The sequence below is a fragment of the Populus nigra genome, chromosome 5 (genome assembly GCF_951802175.1).
Source record: "Populus nigra chromosome 5, ddPopNigr1.1, whole genome shotgun sequence".
NCBI lineage: Eukaryota > Viridiplantae > Streptophyta > Magnoliopsida > Malpighiales > Salicaceae > Populus > Populus nigra.
Genome location: NC_084856.1, coordinates 1,099,880 through 1,118,208, shown reverse-complemented (window position 1 = coordinate 1,118,208; position 18,329 = coordinate 1,099,880). Strand labels below are relative to the sequence as shown.

The following is an 18,329-nucleotide window of genomic DNA, read 5'->3' as shown; positions in this document are numbered from 1 at the left end:
GGTAGCTAGATAAGGCATATAGCTATAAATTTATTTCTTTGACATGTTTGCAACAGAAAACTTCCTTGGGGAGGGAGGGTGTAGCAACGTGTAGTAAGGATATCTTCCTGGTGGTAAGCAAGTGGCAGTGAAGATCCTAAAACACTACAAGGAAGCTAGGAATGACTTCTCCTTGGAAGTTGATATCATGTCTTCGTTAAAGCACAAGCACGTTACGCCTCGAATTGGCATATGCGTCGAGGATGATCATTTAATTCTGGTCTACGATTTCTTGTCTAAGGGGAGTTTAGAGGAAAGGCTACAAGGCAAGTGTATTTGAGCATCTAGGTTGCTTCTTTAGAAATGATGCAGGGATGCGGGTAATAGCAGGAAGTCTGCATTGCCATGGAAAGTGAGGTTCAAAATGGCTATTGAGATAGCCGAGACTCTAAATCACCTGCACAATGAATGCCCTCAGCGTGTTATTCACAGAGATATTAAATCTTCTAACATTCTCCTATCAAATCATTTTCACCCACAGGTACTACTGTAAGCAAATTATTGCATCTGAAAACAACTTTTAAGGCAATTGAATTCTGAGTACCATAGTCTCGATGCTGCTCTAATTTTTTCTATCAGTTATATGATTTTGGGCTTGCCACATGGGGAGCTACTGATTCAGCGTATGCAGCACATAATGATGTTGTTGGAACTTTTTGGGTATATAGCTCCTGAATATTTCATGTATGGGAGGGTCAGTGACAAAATTGACGTGTACTCTTTTGGCATAGTTCGCCTTGAATTGTTAACCGGAAAGAAACTAATCATTTCCACAGGTCTGAAAGAACAAGAGAACCTTGTTAAGTGCGTAAGAGTTCTCTCACTCTCTTTGAATTGTTGACGATGTTTAGTTATGTTCTTAGTCCCCTGACCAGACCTGACGAAATTAATGAATAACCAAAGTACTCTAATGCAGCCTGCAGGCAACGCCATTATTAGAGAGCGGGAATCTAAAAGCTTTGCTGGACCCGAAGATGGGCAGAGAGACTTCGACATTGTTCAAATGCAAAGAATAGTTGTTGCAGCAACTCTCTGCGTCGGACAGACAGCTAGAGTACGTCCTAAAGTGAGCCGGCTACTGAACTGTGATATAGTACTGTTATAATTGTGATTAATTCCAGGTTAACTTAACCTCTAAACCACATGCAATTTTAGTTCAATAACCCATATATCTGTTACATCGCCGACTCGTCCGGCTGAATTGCCAGCCAAACGTTTCCTGCACTCTACTTCTCCAGCATATTTTTCTTGACAAACAGTAGACATGACAAACTTTAATTCAAAGATCGTTTTAACCATGCCAATTAAAGATTTGAAGCTTGAGCTATTGAGAGGGGAGAAAGGTGAAAGAGACTGGGTGAATAGCTATGCTAATGATTTAAAAAAGTCAAGTGATGAGGAATTTGATGACCTTTTCCTGGAATTTGGCTGCAAACCATGCGTGGGAGCCTTCATTTCTGGAATTAGATGATGTTGATGCATCACCTGATAGTGTTGATGTCTCTACACCAAGTAGGGCAGGACGAAAGAGCCGTTTTATGTTGAGAGACTATCTGAAAGAAGAGCTGGATGGATCATAATATTTTTGTGTAATTTTGCTACATTCCCTTCATGCTTGATTCCAATGCGACAAAAAGCTGGCATATAGGTTGTGGAGTTCGCAAGTGGAGGGAAGCTGGTTGATGACTGAAGTCGAAAGCACGAATTTTGTTGCATACAGTAAATTTTTTCCCGTTTCTTTTAAAATGAGAAAATCCCAATCCCATTCACTGCAACTTAAGTGGCCAGCATTAAAAAGAATTTGCGAAAAACATTCGGAAGACATGTTGAGTGAGTCGAGTGTTTATCAAGGCTTAGGAATGGATTGGGGGGGGATTGTCACCAACGGGTGGCGGGAGAATTCAAATTGGTTCCAAGAGGAGCTAAGAGTCGCCCATACTCTCCAGATTGTTACAATGGCTTGATTGTATTTGAAAGCCTCTATGGTCTTTAAACTGTCAGTAAGATTGATCATAAATGGCGTGTTAGATTAGCAAAATAATGAATTTTATAAGATGGTTGAATAAAAATGAAAAGAAAAGAAAGAAACTTGTATCAGATGTAAATGAAATACAAGTAAATGACAGCGGCTATCTCAGCTTCCAACTCCTATTGTCTCAAATTAGCAATTCCTGCATCGACTCTAAATACTGCCCCATCAGGCTCATTCATGTACACCTCAACAAAAAAACATTGGGCACCACGAACTTCTTACAAGTTCTTGACTATGCTTAATATTTTCCTCAAAATTAAAATGGAATTGTATAAGGTAATCCATAAACATCTGCCTCAGGTAAGTATTGCGCACACAGCCTCGTAGTAGAATCAGCATGGCACGAGACATCATGGCACACTTTCAATCTTTTGTATCCATGCCTGTCTTGCTTTGTTGTCCCAAAAAGCCATTCCTGATCAACAAGATTGTTCAGCTCAAACTGAAAAGATTCCTCCAAATTCGCAATCAAATCTTGGTGAAGTGATTCTGCTGTCCGCATCTCCTGATCATGTGATCTCAAAGAAGTTTCAACAATTTCATTCTTTTGAGGAACAGAATCCGCTGTTCCCAAATAAGAGCACAACCCTGCTCCATTAACAGGTGCATCGTGCTCTCTATGCCTTCTCAATGGCAGCTGAATTCGAACGATGGTACCTGATCGATCATTTCAACAGCTTAAAGATTACAAAAAGCTGCAGCAAATAATAAGACCCACCAAAGTCTAAAACCCACAAACTCACCATGAGTTTTGCCACCATCAGACAAGTAGCAAAGGCTCTGAGAGGACAGAGGTTGCTTATCTTCCTCAGTAAGATCGCTCTTTTCATCTTCTTCTCCTCTTTCCTTTGGAAGGAACCTTTTGTCCTCTTGATGGAACTTATCACCAACACGACTTCTTTCCTCACTGTTTCCTATCCTATGCTTCCTTCTTTCTTTCTTCTCCCCCCTCTTTCTCCCTTCATGCTTTCCCTTCTCGAAACTCTCCCCTTGGAGCTTTTGTGTACCAAAATAACAATTTTAGAATAGAAATCACTTACCCGAATCAAACCCATTTCTTTTCTCAGAAATAAGTTTGTAGATTCCAAAAAATACCATATGAATTGATACAATCCTGTAGGTTATATCATGCCAAGTGCAAAAATAAAAGTAGTTGACAAGAAAACCAGATTTTCTCAAACAAACCTTAATCGATTCGGTAACGTAGCCCGGAGGCTGGTAAGGAAAGCACCGAGACATTGCTTAATTCACCAGATATATGCTTGGTGACTGAAAACCAATCCTCCAATATTGTAAAGGGTATTAAAGGAAAACTGTTCTCTTTAGTTAATCAATCGATAGCAAATTATGGAAAACTGATTGAATATACAAAAATCTTAAACTGGCTGCCTCGCTCGAGGATTTTTAATCGAATCGCTGAGTGAGGGCTAGGGTTTCTAAAATGGCTTTCGTTTAACCTCCTAAAAGTCCGAGCATCTAAAGAGGACAGAGAGCGAAGGGTGAATAGATAAAGGCGTGAGATCGGTTCTTTTGCCGATAATGCCCTTCACTTAAGGGTGCTTTTCCATCGTCCAGTGTTGTTTAGATCGAGGGGCACTGTTGCAAATTTAATTTTAACCGAAAACTTTTTTTTTCTCCGAAATGGGATAGAATTGACAACCAAGCAAACAAGCCAAAGATGCAGCAAATCCCTTCAGACAAGCATAGATTAATGGCCAAATTAAAGATCCTGCAAAGGGCACTACTAGAGAGTGCCAAACTCAAAAGCATTACGAGATCTCAAGTCAGATGGGGCTTCACAAATGTTCCAATGCATAGAATGTTTCTGGCTGCGAAAACTCTGCATCAGACTGAATTTGGGGGCAACTGTATGAATTTCAGATAGACTGTTATTACTTGCTTGGCCAACCGAATGAATTTCAGTCATTGCAAGAAATAAGAGCAAAGATTGCTAGAAAGGGAGATGCACACATTTTTTATAAGAAAAACCGCCATGATTTAGAAGTCACTGTACATGTTTCCCTCTCTAAACAACATCCTATGCCTATCCTATCAATAGAAACATCTGCACTACATATTCAAAATTGGCTCATGGCCACCTCACAAAAAAATTTCAGACCATGAACAGATTACAGTTGCTCAGTGCTTCACATCAAAATGGAATAGTATAAGGTAATGCGTATACATCAGCTTCAGGCAAGTAATGCCCGCGTGGAAACAAAGAACTTTCGTGACACAAGACATCACGGCAAGCATTTAGTATCTTGTTTCCATGCCTTTCTCGCTTTGAGGCCTCAAAAAGCCATTCTTGATCATCAGAATCATTAAGCTCAAACTGAGGAGGTGGTGAAACCCAATCCTCAATTAAGACTTTGTATGGTGAGTCTGCTTTCCGCATCTTCTTATTGGGCAATTTGAACCGAGAAATCCCAGATTCATGGCAAACAGTACTCTTCTTCTCTGAAACTGAAATGCAAGGCATTTTTTCTGGAGATGCAAGTTCCCCAACAACAGTACCTGCCTTTGAATTGACAGTTTCTTGATGGGATAAATGGACACCTTCATTCTGCCCAGAAACAGAATCTGCCCTTCCCGAAGTAGAACACAACCCTTCACTATTGAGAGGTACATCTGGCTCTTTATGCCTTGTCAAGGGTAACCTAATGCGGAAGACATTACCTGATTGATGATCATAAGTTAAAGATTAAACGAGTCTGCAAGAAATAACAAGACCAATTAATCAAACGAAAAGAGCAACTCACGGGGTTTGTCATCATTAGTTGCTTGTTCCAATTTCCTCTTCTTGTTGCTCCGAATGCCATCATCAGACAAATAGCAAATATTCTGAAGGCATACGGGCTCATTGTGCTCTTCAGTAAGATCACTCTTTTCAGCTTCTTCCTTTTTTTCCCTTGGAAGGAAGGTTTTCCCCTTTTGATGAGACTTACCCACAGTATAACATATTTGGTCCTTGTTTTCTTTCCTATGCTTCCTTCTTTCTTTCTTCTCCTTCTTTATATCTTTATGGCTTTCTGTTACAGACTTCTCCTTTTCCTTTAGGATCTTTTGTGTACCAAAAGAACAATTTTAGGAATCAAAGTACTATGAATTACCCAACTCACGAATTAAAAAATCTTCCACCTTCCCACAAAATGCAAACCACTTTCTCAGTTGTAAATGCATATCACTTGCTCATTTGTAAATCCAAATCACTTGCTCATTCATTTCAAGAAATGAAAAGCTACAGCATTATAGGTTAGAAGCTAGGTTAAAATTTATTTCAAGAAAACAAGGCTTATATCACTTGCCCATTCGCTAAAATATGATGGGTTTTTTATCCCATGAACTATTTTTGAACCAATTTTCTTAACAATCTTTTTATTCAAACCCTAGAGCCACAAGCGAAAAACCCAATCAAGATTTCATGAATCAGGAACACGATTGTGCAATAATCAAGATTACAACATTTAAACATGGTTTAATTACTAAACTAAATTAGTTAAACTAACGGGTCAAATTAAGTGATAAGTCGTCTTGAGGGCGAAAAGGGTTAGTACACATCAAGAATACAATTACAAGTGCAATTTTGCAACGAAAGCAAGTCGAGCACTAGATGGAAAAATCAAATTTGCTCAACAAACCTTGATCGACTCGATCTGGTAGCCCGGAGGCGGGTAAGGAAAGCACCGAGACATTGTTTAATGAATCTGGATCTGAAACCGGATTTACCCGACCGAATATCAAATGGGTATTGACAAGTAATAAAATAAATTTTGTTTCTCTGGTTCGCTAGAAATCTAAGAGAAAAACCCTAACTGAATCGAACCAAATCGCTAGGGTTTTTATGACGGCGTCGCCTCCGAACCCTTCTGACTAACAATTGCAAACTACGAAGAAGGGTGCGGGTGCTCTATATATATAGGCCGACTTGAGACGCCTACTTGATGTGCTCTTCTGTGCCGATAATACCCTTGTGCTTTTCTGTACCGATAATACCCTTCTTTTAATTGGTTATCCTTGCTCTTTCAGGGATACTATTGGGGATCCATCTCCAACAACAAAAAAGTTTAATCACGCGCTTCAGTTGGAGCGTGTCACATACGGATCACAGCAAAACCAAGTCAAGAAACGGCAATCCATTGAAAAAGAACCACGTGTTGATACCTCTCCGTGTTGAAAAATCTTACAAGGCCAGTAGGATAACTAGTAGCTTAAATTGAAAAATAAAACAGCAAAAAGGTAAGAAAAAATAAAATCTGTAACCCGCAAAAACAAAGGAGAATAATTTCATTTAAGATTTCATTTTATTATTTTTATTTATTTATTACAGTTGTTTTAAATAATAACTAGTAAAGTATTACTGGTTATTCTATTAAGGACCATAAAAGTTCTCGTTTAGTTCATTATAAATTATTTTTATATTAATTATTTGGATTTATATAATTATTTTAAACTAAAGTATCTATATACTTATTTTAGGATTAATCTCTTATCGGTGAAGTTACAATGCAATTTACATTTCCAAACCAAAAGGCATAATTTTTTATTTTTTTTTTAAATACATGTTCACAAAAAGGCTCTAGCCATTATCACAATTACAAATTTTGGATTGAGTATATTTATATTTTTGTGGATGTATAACAATAGCATATATTACACCAGAGTTTTCTATTACGTGGTTAAAAAGAAAAGTCATGGGGTGGTTTTATTGTTGAGTTTATGTATAGTTTGGACCGGTTATTTTCTTATAAATTATTATGGATTAAATTATTAATTTTTTAAAATTTTTTAAAATAAGTTAAATTTTATCTTTGTATAATTAAACTCTTCTGAGCTTAAATAAGCACCTAATTACTTATATTTTTGAAAGAAAATGTTAGATTGAAAGATATAGAACTAAAGTAAAAAGAACGGGTAAAATAAATGGTATTTTTTTTATTTTATTTTAAAAATTCATTTTAATTCCTTGTCTTTTTTAATTATTAAGTTATCGGTCCCTTTAGTTATCAGAGATTCAATTTTGATACCAAAATTTATTCCTTTTATTTTTCAGACCTTTTTTGTTACATAATAGAGGGAGTCTCGTTGATTCCAATAGAGAGAGAAAAAATCATAGTTAATGACAATTCTGACCACAAAAATAATTGATCTGAGAGTCATAGGTTTAATTTAATAAGAGAAGTTTAACATAAGTGTTTTTTCCTCTTCCTTAGGTGTTTTTCCTCCTCCTTGCCCAAGGAGGTGGATTTGACTAAGAAAACAATTTTAGATTCAAGTTGATTTTGGTTTCTTGAACTATTTTTTAGAGTCTTAAAAACTTTGGATAGGTTTATCAAAGTGTTCAATGTATTTTCTACTTATTTTAGGTTGAAAGTAGGTATTTTAGCAAAAACAAAACTTGAGACCCTATTTTTTCAGCAATCTCTAGTCCCTGTTTTCTTATTTATCCCAAAAAAAAAAAGGGATGACAGGTTATCCATCCTTTAGCAAAACAATTAAAAACATTTGGGCCTAGATTTACAAGATGGGCTAGAAGGCCTACCTCCTAGTTTTTTTCATGAAGGTTGAGGCATATTGCCTCCCTAGGCCTATACATCCGGCTCATCTGTTTTTTTTTGTAAAAAAAATAAAAATTATTGAATCCAGTTGATTTCGTGAGTCAAGTTGCAGGTTTGCTGGGTTAATATGTAACATCTGACATATTTTATTTTTTACTATAATATATTTTTTTGTCACTCAATTTATAAAAAATACAATTTAACCGGCTTTTATTTTTGATGATTTATTTTTTTTTTTAGTTCAAAACTAAAAAATTATAATTTCATTATTTAGTATCAATGATGTGTTTTAGCTATCTTGGTCCAATATGCCTACCATGGTTGTTTTTTCTTTTAAAAAAGTATTTCTTACAAAAAAATTTTTCTTATACACTTTATTATTATATAATTAATTGAAAAATAATCTATGAGATAAAAAAAATTGTTAAATCTAATAGTGTCCATGACTCGTGTTGCGAGCTTGCTTGGCTGACTCGAGTTTACTTAAGTTTTTTTTTAAAAAAAATCAATTGCTATTTTTTACCAATTTCATCTTGAATGAATCAAGGATTTAGCTTCTTTTTTTTTTCCAAGATTGTCCCCAAAGTTTTGGTGGTCAGCCTGAGTTAACCCAAGTTAATCCAATTTGTTTCCATTTCAATATTAAATTAAAATATCATTCAATTAAAATATTTTTTTAGAAGACATATTACTAATATTTAGATTTTTTTGGCGCTTAAAAAGAATTTTTCTATGACCCGTTACGTTTACTTTAAGAGGCCATTTATTTTTTCTTTTCAAAAGCATTTTTGAAAAGAAATAATTTTTTTATTTTTTTTTAAATATATATTTTTTAATATTTTAAAATTATTCTGATATACTAATATTAAAAATAAATTTTTTTAAAAAAATATATTACTTCAATTCATTTTCAAAAAAAAAAAATTTCAAAAACAAAAGCTTGCACGGTACAAAATGCTGTAGGGCAGAAGATATGAAGGCAAGCTTAACGACTAGTTATTAGAGTGTCCCGCCATGCTAGTAATGTTCTCTTGAGCTAACCCGTGATGATGCCTTTTCAGGTGATCCCTATAACATCACTTTATTTGAACGTTTTAATTCACGTCAGGCCATCACTTAGAAAGGTAAAATCAGCCATGATGCAATGTTGGTTCTGGTTTGCATAATTAGTTTTGCTTTTCATTTTACGACCATGCTTCTGCTTGCTTGTGCATCATGTGGTTTGGATCAGTAAAACTGTGTAAATGGGTGTTAAAATTCTCAGCTTATGATTCACAAGGGATTCCCCTAGCTTTAATCTTCTTCTTTTTTCATTATAATCTCATGTGCTGATCTTAGAGGATGGTGTGACAGATTTGATATCAAATGATGAGGACACACACAAGTGAACTTCACTTCAGGAGAGCATATGGAGATCCTAACTAGCCATTTACTTTGGTTCAATTGTTCTACTTCTTTTAATGGTTCTACCTTTGTTTTGCCCTTAATCTTAAAGTTATGTTGCTGTGATTATCACATATGATCAGGCATGTAATTCCATCGATTTCTATCCAGGATCTGATGGCTCTTCCAAAACTGCCTATCTCCAAGCATGTCGATGGCATCATAAACTTCCTCTAGGCTTCTGCTAGATCTTGCTATTTTTCTTCTGGGTATCTAAAACGATCTTTACATCATATTGCTCTATTTTTCTCATCTGAAATGGTAGCTAATGCTATTGTTGTGATCATAAGTCATAACCCAATGTTCTTATGCTGGCCCACAATTGATTGCCCTTCCCGAACTCTCTTGTTGATTTCAATTCTGCTCTCTCTGCCTACGGAAATAATGTCATCTTTGTACAATGCTGATGCGCAAATATGAACTCCTGGTATCGACTATTGTACTCATGTTCTGTTGTTACTTGCACTATTGCCCTATCCAAGTTCCACAGCTGCTTATTTTGATATACGCAAATTGATTTGATACAATGACTTCTGTTAGAAAACATACTTGTACTACCTGAATTCTTAAAGCGGGTTTCTTCTATAGTTAATCTGCCTTCCTTTCCTTCTGCAACCTGCACATTCCACTGTATTTCTTGCTTCATAGGCTATTTCTTCTTTTTGTCTATTGGATGATTGCTGCTGCTTCAGTACTGTTGAAACTTGAAACCATAGTATCTATAACCTACTCTCTAGATACTGAAGGGGGGCTTCTACTTTTTGATTTTGATAATACAAATCTTGGCTTATGAAAAAAAAATACATTTAGAATTCCAATTTCTGACCTCTTATGGAGATAGTTCTTATCATATATGGAAATACTTTGTGTTTCAATTTTTTGTCATGCTTTTAGATGCCTGATTTTGTTTTTTTCTAGATCTTAAATTGTCTTCAGTGTTGCTGACTTATTTTTCTCTTGCTAATTCTTTAGGAGAAGAGTGGAACATCTGGGACATATCATGGCATAATTATAAGATTTGGCTATTCTAAAATTTTCATTGCAGGTTGAGGAGTAACCGAGTCAACTCAACCTTTAATTTCAAAAAGTAAACCAAAACAATATTGTTTTGATAAAAGAAAGTTTTTACATTTATAAGAAAAGATATATTCTAAGTCAGCGGCTCGCGGTTCACCAGATTGACCAACTTGTAAAGTTCTTTTAAGATTGTGTCAGTTATGTGGAGGTACAAGAATTGAAGTTGAAGTACAACAGATTGAATTCGGCATGGTCCAAGAAATGCAGCATGTGTTCTGTAAACAAAGTTCTTTTGCTTCCTTTTTTTTTTTCTTCTTCGATATTTTCTTTCTGAAATGTATCTTTTGAGCTCATTAGTGAGAGGGATGATTGCCACGTTGCCACCAATGCAGAGGAAATATAGTAACTCAAGAAAAGAAGGCAATGGAGGTGCATGTGGAGAAGGGGATGCAACATGGCCAGAAAATAGTTCTTGAAGGTCAAGTTGATAGAGCTACAGGTACAGTCAGATTGCATTTCTGAAATTGGGCATTGTCTCCTTTCCTAAAACATCTGGGAAATGAGAAGAAAAGGATGGGGAGGAGCCGATTGGGCATGTTCCCATTTCTGCCATCTTCAACTCCAACGAGGCAAATAGCACCAGCTTGGCGTATTTCAAGGTCCCAGCAATTGAAAAGCACAGCAGCAATGCAGACGCATGAACAGGCCAACAGAGCAGGCCCATCATACAAGCCCAGCCATTCATCGTCTCCATTAACAAAATTGATCAGAACTAGGGAGGTCTGTTATTGTTCCGTTGCCTTGCATTTTCAAAAGGAGGAGCATTTATTATGCACAAAACAAGCAAAAACGAAAATGGAAGCAAGTGCACTTGTTTTGTTTATTAGCTAGGACCGGCAAATTTATATTTTACAAGAACCCGTCAAAAAAATTGACAACAAGATAACCAAAGCTCTCCCACTACAAAAAAAAAAGAATACAAATAGTTTAAGCAGCTACGAGACCATAATGTAATTCAGGTGGCTAAAGAGAAGAAGTGCCACCAAGGCCATGATGCAAGAGATTATGAGCAATGTGATCCCTTGCCTGTATTGCACTAGCGGATCTAAGACTATTCTCAGGGATCATAACATCGTCGAAAAGATCAAACTTCAGCTCTGGACCCATCTCCTCGTTTCTCATCTCACAAATGTTATGCAGCACACAACAAGCTCCAAGAACCGCAGGCAAGTCCTGGAGCTTAACTTCAGTTCTTTTTTGCAAGCATGACCACCTCCCTTTCAATCTAGCAAATGCCTCTTTAGAGACCCTTTGAATCTCCCCAATCTTCTCATTGAAAGTATGTTGTGTCCAAGTCAGATTTTGGTGTGTGTAAGGCACCAGAACCCAATCCATCAAAGGGAGTCCAGAATTCCCAACTAGCCAAACATTCTTCAAATCCCCTCTACTAGCCCTCTTAAACAAAGCAGACTCCTCCAACACTTTATCATCCGGCATTGAACCAGGATAACCAATGCAAACATCAGTGAAAACACCTTTAGGATCCACAACTCCCTGAACTGTCATAGAATACGATGTCTTCTGATGCCTCTCAGTATGCCTCCTGTTGTAATAAGCTGACACGTTAACCTTCGGAGCAATAATTGGTACGTGAGTAGTGTACACTGATCCACCAACATTAGGTACCCCTGACATTGATTCAAACTCTCCCTTGATCATCTTCATTTTCTCCTCATCAGGCCATTGAACGAACTTCTGCATCAAGACATTCTTTATGGCGGAGCAAACTTCCAGAACCAGCTTGTGACAAGTAGAGATCCCCAATCCAAACCGCTTGGACACAAGCCTTAAAGGCTCACCGGTAGCGAGCCTCCAGATACAAACAGCAATGCGTTGGCGAACCGGAATGGCATCACGCAACATTGTGTTTTTCTTGGTCACGGCAGAATCCAACTCCATGCAAATCAAATCAAACGTGGCCTTGCTCATCCGAAATGCCTTTCGGAACTCCTCATCAGGAAAATCAGGGTGGTTACACTTGTCCCACCAATCCTTTGACCTATCCTTCACCCATAAACGCCGATGTTGTTGCTGCTGGCCTGACCCTCCTCCTCCCGGCCCACTTGATTCGCTTGAAGCCAGTGCAGTTTCAGTTACAGCCGCGGCAGTCGCAACCTCAGAAGCAGCACGGCGAGCACGTTTAGTTCTTGAATGATCCATCTCGTCTAGATCGGAAAAATGGGCCTCCAGGTCAGAGCGGTAGCCATTCATTGCTACAACTTTTTGCTTATGATTCCAATCGAGAGCAGCCTTGTCTAGTTGCGACTCAACGGCCCACTGCTGGTATTCTTGCTTTTCCTCCTCATCCAATAAAATAAGAGAGCTGAGGATGTCGCTCATTACTGAATTATTATTGCTGCTCTTGATTTTCTTCCATCCACTTTCATCCTCCTCGCCATCCTTTCTTCGCCTCTTTAAATGAGCGTTGCTGTTGGTTGCCAAGGTGTTGCTGTCAATGTCTTGGAAGAGACTGTACAAATGTGAAATCTCTTCTTGATTAAGAAATGGGAAAGGCGATATTTCCATAACAAACAAGAGATGGTGCGAGAAATAAAGATTAGATAGTGTTTGATTAAATGCTTGACCGATAGAGAGAAGAGAGATGTGAATTCAGATGTTTTCAGACTGGAATCCAGGGGATTATTTGTAGTGGAGGGTGGAGGGTGGACGGTGAGCGTGTGAACGCGGTGACAGTTGCTTTTGACGGAGACTTGACTTTTGGATTTGTTTATGCTGTTAAGTTTTTACGCGTTAGAGGGCGGGATGGTGGCCGTTTGGGTGCGTTGATGGATTTAGAATTTTCAATGTTCTAAAGAATAGCAAAGGAAAACGTTGGGAAATAAGAGGATGGTTTGTGGAAGTTTCGTCGCTTGTCCTTGATGGCTTAAAACCTCCCTCCTCCAGCCCAGTCTATGGCATGGCCGAATGCTTGTAGCCCAGTATATTGTCATGGCCCAGTATATGGCATGGCCCAAGGAATAGGAAAGGCTTTTATCCTTAAAATAATATCATTTTTAATAAAAATAATTTATTTGGATTGAATCATCAATTCAGGTTGAGATTTTTTCCGAGTTAGTTCCCGAAAGAACTTGACAATTATGATTGTTGGTTGGAAACCGTCAAATCAAAAGGCTTTGTTTTTTTAAAACTATAAGCACTTTTACCGCTTTAGGTCCTGTTTAGTAATACATTTGACTTTAAAAAGTATTATTTTAGTGATTTTTATTAATTTTGATACACTAATATTAAAAATTATATATATATATATATATAAATAAAAACACCACACGTTTCGGTATCAATAATGATAATTGCAATAGTAAAGGATAGGGAAGCATCTTGATGAATACACATAAACAGATAATCCCTCAATTGACTTCCCATGTATTTAAAAGGATAGGTATGGTTTTTTTCAAAAAATATTTTTTATTTAAAAATATATTAAAATAATTATTTTTTTTATAATTTTTAAAAATTATTTTGATATTAGTATATTAAAATTATCTGAAAACACTAAAAAATATTAATTTAAAATAAAAAAATTTTAAAAAAATAAATTCATTTACGTTTTTAAAATATAAAAACAATAAAAATAAACAGAGTTTGCGTAGTTACGTAATTATCTTTACAATTGGTAGCCCTTCCCCGTGCCAAACATATTTTAAAAATATTTTTAAATTAATATATCTTTATTCCGTACATTTTAATTAATCATTTTTTTAAAAAAAAAGGATAGAGCTCATGGAGAAATAGGTGACGTGGTAAAGTTTTATTAGAAAAAAAGTCATTTTAATTAAAAAAAAATTAAGAATGGTCGATATTGGTCAAAGGTCCGTGCAATTACTGTTAATATTAGTAAGGATTGATTATTTATTTTTGATGAATTAGAGGATTAAATTATAATTACTTGGGAAAACGTTTTTTTTTTTTTGAGTTGTTTTGTTTTATGGAAGTAAATTATGAATCGTGTATGAAATTAAACCACAAAAAATAGTAAAAAAATAATATTTATTAAATTTAAACCCCTCACCAAAAGTCCAAAACCCTGCTTAAACCCAAAGACCTAATCATTTATGAGCTTCTAGAGAGCGAGAGAAGCCACATCGTATTTGCAACGATGAGAAGAGTAAACCAACTAGCCACCCTGAGCAGAGCCTTTTCCGGCGCGGCCTCTCATCAGCGGTTGGTTCAAGGAGCAGCAATGATAAGCACATACGCAGCTTCAAATTCTCAGTGTTTCGCATCAAGAATCGCTGAAAGTTTTAGGATATCAAATCCCTCCGTCGCACGCGGTGTTACTGGGACTATGTTTTTCTCTGTTGCGGCTTCCTCTTTGGCCCAAGAGGCTCAAGCTAAGGAAGCGCCGCCGGTGGAGAATTTGATGCCGAAGGACGTCGTTCTTTACCAGTACGAAGCTTGCCCTTTCTGCAACAAGGTGAAAGGTACTCTATTTTTTTGCTATGTTCTATAATTGGTTTTGCAATTGGGGAATTTGGAAAATCGTTTGCCTTGTTTCGTTTTCCTAGCAAAATGAATTAAAGTTTTGAGCTTTTAGCTTACATTAAGAAAATGGGAAAATTCTGTGTTGAAAATTTGAGTTCTTTTCATTTTCCTCTTTAGTTCTGATTTTTCCAGTTTTTTCACTAAAAATTAGGTCTGATTCATTGATGGGAATTAATGAGGATAAACGATTTGATACACTATCCAATTTCCAGTTCTATTCAGCCAAATTGTCAGGTAGGGATGGATTTGGGGGGTGTCTGGAGTGTGGTAGAGTGGTATTGGTTTTTTTTTGTTTTTCGCTTCTTAAATATATTAAAAAAATATTTTTATAAAAAAATATTTTTAATATCAACACACGCTGAAATAATTTAAAAACATAAAAAATAATAATTTTAAACAAACAAAATTAATTTTAGCCGATCTTTGTTTGGATGCACTCCCGAATAGGGGCTTAATGTGGTAAAATTGAGTACTATTATATGGTAAAATGTGGTAAAATTGAATACTATTATATATATATTATTTATAAATTGTTTGTCATTGTGGTGCGTTGAGGTTGAAATTGCATTTTACCACAACCATAATTTTTTAAAAGTGTTGGTTAATTAATACAAACCATAGTTTTGCATAGTCCTAATGAAAAAACTCTTTCTTAAACCTATTTTTTAAAACCACAGCTACAAAAGCTAATGCAATGTTAAACACACAAACTTGCTTTTATTGGTTTATTTTGCAATAGATATACTAAAAGGCTTTTGTTGGGGTGAAGTATTTTTCCTTCTTACAGACAATGGATTTCTATGAAACGAATGCATATAGCTGAATTCCTGTGGAGGTAAATTGAGTATTTTTTGCCATGATTAGTAGCTTATTGAGTAAGATGAATGCAAGTTCAAAAGGTTTATAGGGTAGTTGTTTTCTGTCCTGACGCAGGTAATAGAGTTGGTTTAAGGGAGGCAGAGCTGTTAAGTTCTGTCTCCTTAATTATTATCTACACTGTGTACATAGTTTCTTAACTTTGTTTGCCTTTTCTTCTCTCAGCGTTTTTGGATTACTACAATATACCATACAAAGTTGTGGAAGTCAACCCCATCAACAAAAAGGAGATCAAGTGGTCTGATTACAAAAAGGTGCCTATACTGAAAATTGATGGAGAACAGATGGTTGATTCTTCAGGTCACTGGGCATTTCCTTGCCAATTACTATTTTTTTTCCTAGAATGTCTGTGGTTAAACTGCTCAGTCTTTGTGTGGTGCATGTCAGAGAAAACAAGCACCAAATTTGTGCCATATTTATTTTTACTATAACTGTAACCTTATATGTTTTATTTATACGCTTACAGATATAGTAGATAAATTGTTTCAAAGGATACATCCAGACAATTCTGTCACAGACAGTGATGAAGAAAGGCAATGGCGTGGGTATGGTTGCATTTCCTACACTTATCTTTCTAGGCAATTACTGGCTTAAAATATACATAAATGAGAGTTGACTATATATACAAGTTATTTTCTCAGTGCTATGGTATCCTGTCTGTACAAATTGCTTGTTGCCATATTTTCAAACATTCTAGTATTATTACATGTTTTCGTTTGATGCCACGCTTTGCTTTGGCAAATAATCTCTTGAAACTGATATTGCAAAAATTTGTGATGTAGGTGGGTGGACAATCACTTGGTGCATGTTTTGTCACCAAACATATATCGATCGGTTTCTGAAGCGCTTGAATCATTTGACTATATCACCACCCATGGTAGGATAGCAGGCTAATCTCATTATAACTCTTCACTTGATCCGTCTCGATAATGTTTCATTTGGTTAAGTTTTTACATCATTTTTTTATGAATCCTTAGTTTAGCTAACTGATTCTCTCTTATGATGCTTTCAACAAATCCAGGCAATTTCAGCCTCACGGAGAGGTTGGTAGCCAAGTATGCTGGTGCTACAGCAATGTACTTTGTGTCAAAGAAGCTGAAGAAGAGACATAACATTACTGATGAACGTGCAGCCTTGTATGGTGCTGCGGAGACATGGGTGGATGCTTTGAAAGGTCGCCAATATCTTGGTCAGTGTTTCTTTTTTCATCAATGGTGATCTTGCTCGGCATTCTAATTTGTTACAGTGTGAGATTTTTCTCTGGTGAGAACCTTTGACTGGTCTGTTGTATTTCTTCTAACAGGTGGCTTAAAACCTAACCTAGCTGATCTTGCTGTCTTTGGCGTCCTAAGTCCCATCCGATACTTGAAGTCTGGTAAAGATATGGTGGAGCATACCCGTATCGGTGAGTGGTACTCTCGAATGGAAAATGCAGTTGGCGAGCCTAGTAGAATAAAGGCATAGCAGATGGTTGGTTTTATTCATTGAATGAATGATGTTCGACCTTGGGGGCGCAGATAGAAGTTAAATGAGATAAAATAATACACAAAGAATTGGTTTTACTGCTAGTTAAAAAACTGCAGATCTTGAACCGTATCATTATGTTATGGATATGGGAAAATAAATTTGCCACTCTCGGTGATCATCGTCGTGGTAGTTCCCTTAACATTCACCCATCAAGCCTGCCTTTCTTTTTGGTGCTTTTAACTAAGCAAGAGGCATATACTATCATGGAGGAACTATTTTGTTTCATTCAAAAAACCTAAGCCTTGTAACGATTTTACTATTGAAGATGCACTACTTACTCTCTTATATATCATTGTTGATTGCATTTTGAACCTTGAATTTATTATTTTTTGCACAATTGAGCTTTTTTAAGTTCATATTAGCACCTAATTGTATTTTTTTTTCAAGAGATGATTGGGTTGAAAGATATAAAATCAAAAATCAAAGTGAAATTTTGAATTCAAAAAATAAATAGTAATTTTGAATTTCAAATAAAAATTTTATTTTGATTTTTTTTTATAGGTGATCAGTTTTTTTAATTGTTATAAATTCAATTTTAATATTAAAATTTATTTCTTTAATTTTCTAGTTTTTTTTATTTGAGAGGAGAGGATTTAAAGTTGGTGATAAGACAGGAGAGTGACTGTAACTTGTAAGCTATATGCTTATAGATTTGGGACTAAATCAAGTTGAAAAAAAGTAATATGTTTTATTTTTTTATTTTAAATATTTTTTATATGTTTTTAGATATTTTGATGTGTTAATAAAAATAATTTTAAAAAATTAAAAATAATTATTTAATATATTTATAAAAAAATATTTTAAAAAGCAAGTTTTAATATGCTTTAAAACAACCCCAGAAATGACCATCGGCTTAAACAGTTAAAAAATGATTTAATTTGTACTTGAGGGCCTAGCTGTTGTGGTCAACCGTGTGACTTGTTCCACCCCCGTTCTGGATTCGACCCTCTATGTGCACGCCTGTCACCCCTGCGGTGCCTAACCTGCCCCTGGGCTTGCAGGATGTCCAGTGGACCGTGGGGAATAGTCATGGTGCGCGCAAGCTGACCCGAACACCCAACGTAAATAAAAAAAAAATGATTTAATTTATCTCAGATCAAATTCACGCAGATATTTTGGATATTTTGGGTAATTTAATTAATTTACCCACGCTAATCCTGACTGCCAGTTGGGCCGGCGTTTCTGTTAAGGCCTTAACGATACTCTGGAAAACCCGTACACTCCCGCTTTTCACCTTGGTCAATCGACTTTCCAGTTCGACATCATTAAACACC

At 36.1% G+C, this 18,329-nt stretch overlaps 3 protein-coding genes across 3 annotated transcripts; 1 reads left to right on the top strand and 2 right to left on the bottom strand.

The window, feature by feature from the left end:
- Positions 1 to 2,068: 2,068 nt before the first annotated feature.
- On the bottom strand, positions 2,069 to 5,969 carry LOC133694617 (uncharacterized). Its single transcript, XM_062116207.1, has 5 exons — positions 5,713 to 5,969; positions 4,834 to 5,134; positions 3,257 to 4,750; positions 2,815 to 3,067; positions 2,069 to 2,728 (listed from the first exon to the last, which is right to left on the bottom strand). The coding sequence occupies exons 1-3, from the start codon at positions 5,764 to 5,766 to the stop codon at positions 4,224 to 4,226; spliced, it is 882 nt and encodes a 293-aa protein (XP_061972191.1). The 5' UTR covers positions 5,767 to 5,969; the 3' UTR covers positions 2,069 to 2,728; positions 2,815 to 3,067; positions 3,257 to 4,223.
- A 4,976-nt stretch (positions 5,970 to 10,945) lies between these two features.
- LOC133693613 (protein ALP1-like) lies at positions 10,946 to 12,781 on the bottom strand. The gene has a single exon (XM_062114857.1). It carries the CDS (start codon positions 12,673 to 12,675, stop codon positions 11,113 to 11,115), a length of 1,563 nt encoding a protein of 520 aa, XP_061970841.1. The 5' UTR covers positions 12,676 to 12,781; the 3' UTR covers positions 10,946 to 11,112.
- Positions 12,782 to 14,190: 1,409 nt separating this feature from the next.
- On the top strand, positions 14,191 to 17,340 carry LOC133693664 (uncharacterized). Its single transcript, XM_062114927.1, has 6 exons — positions 14,191 to 14,591; positions 15,694 to 15,828; positions 15,995 to 16,073; positions 16,311 to 16,405; positions 16,550 to 16,717; positions 16,832 to 17,340. The coding sequence occupies exons 1-6, from the start codon at positions 14,267 to 14,269 to the stop codon at positions 16,990 to 16,992; spliced, it is 963 nt and encodes a 320-aa protein (XP_061970911.1). The 5' UTR covers positions 14,191 to 14,266; the 3' UTR covers positions 16,993 to 17,340.
- Positions 17,341 to 18,329: the final 989 nt, after the last annotated feature.

Bases quoted from the DNA above. Each gene is read 5' to 3' on its own strand.
- LOC133694617 (XM_062116207.1), bottom strand. From the start codon at position 5,766: ATGTCTCGGTGCTTTCCTTACCCGCCTCCGGGCTACCAGATCGAGTCG. The intron at 5,135-5,712 runs GTTTGTTGAGCA...GGTACACAAAAG, and splicing joins ACCAGATCGAGTCGATCAAG to ATCCTAAAGGAAAAGGAGAA. The intron at 4,751-4,833 runs GTGAGTTGCTCT...ATCATCAATCAG, and splicing joins AACTAATGATGACAAACCCC to GTAATGTCTTCCGCATTAGG.
- LOC133693613 (XM_062114857.1), bottom strand. From the start codon at position 12,675: ATGGAAATATCGCCTTTCCCATTTCTTAATCAAGAAGAGATTTCACAT.
- LOC133693664 (XM_062114927.1), top strand. From the start codon at position 14,267: ATGAGAAGAGTAAACCAACTAGCCACCCTGAGCAGAGCCTTTTCCGGC. The intron at 15,829-15,994 runs GTCACTGGGCAT...ATACGCTTACAG, and splicing joins ACAGATGGTTGATTCTTCAG to ATATAGTAGATAAATTGTTT. The intron at 16,718-16,831 runs GTCAGTGTTTCT...TTCTTCTAACAG, and splicing joins GAAAGGTCGCCAATATCTTG to GTGGCTTAAAACCTAACCTA.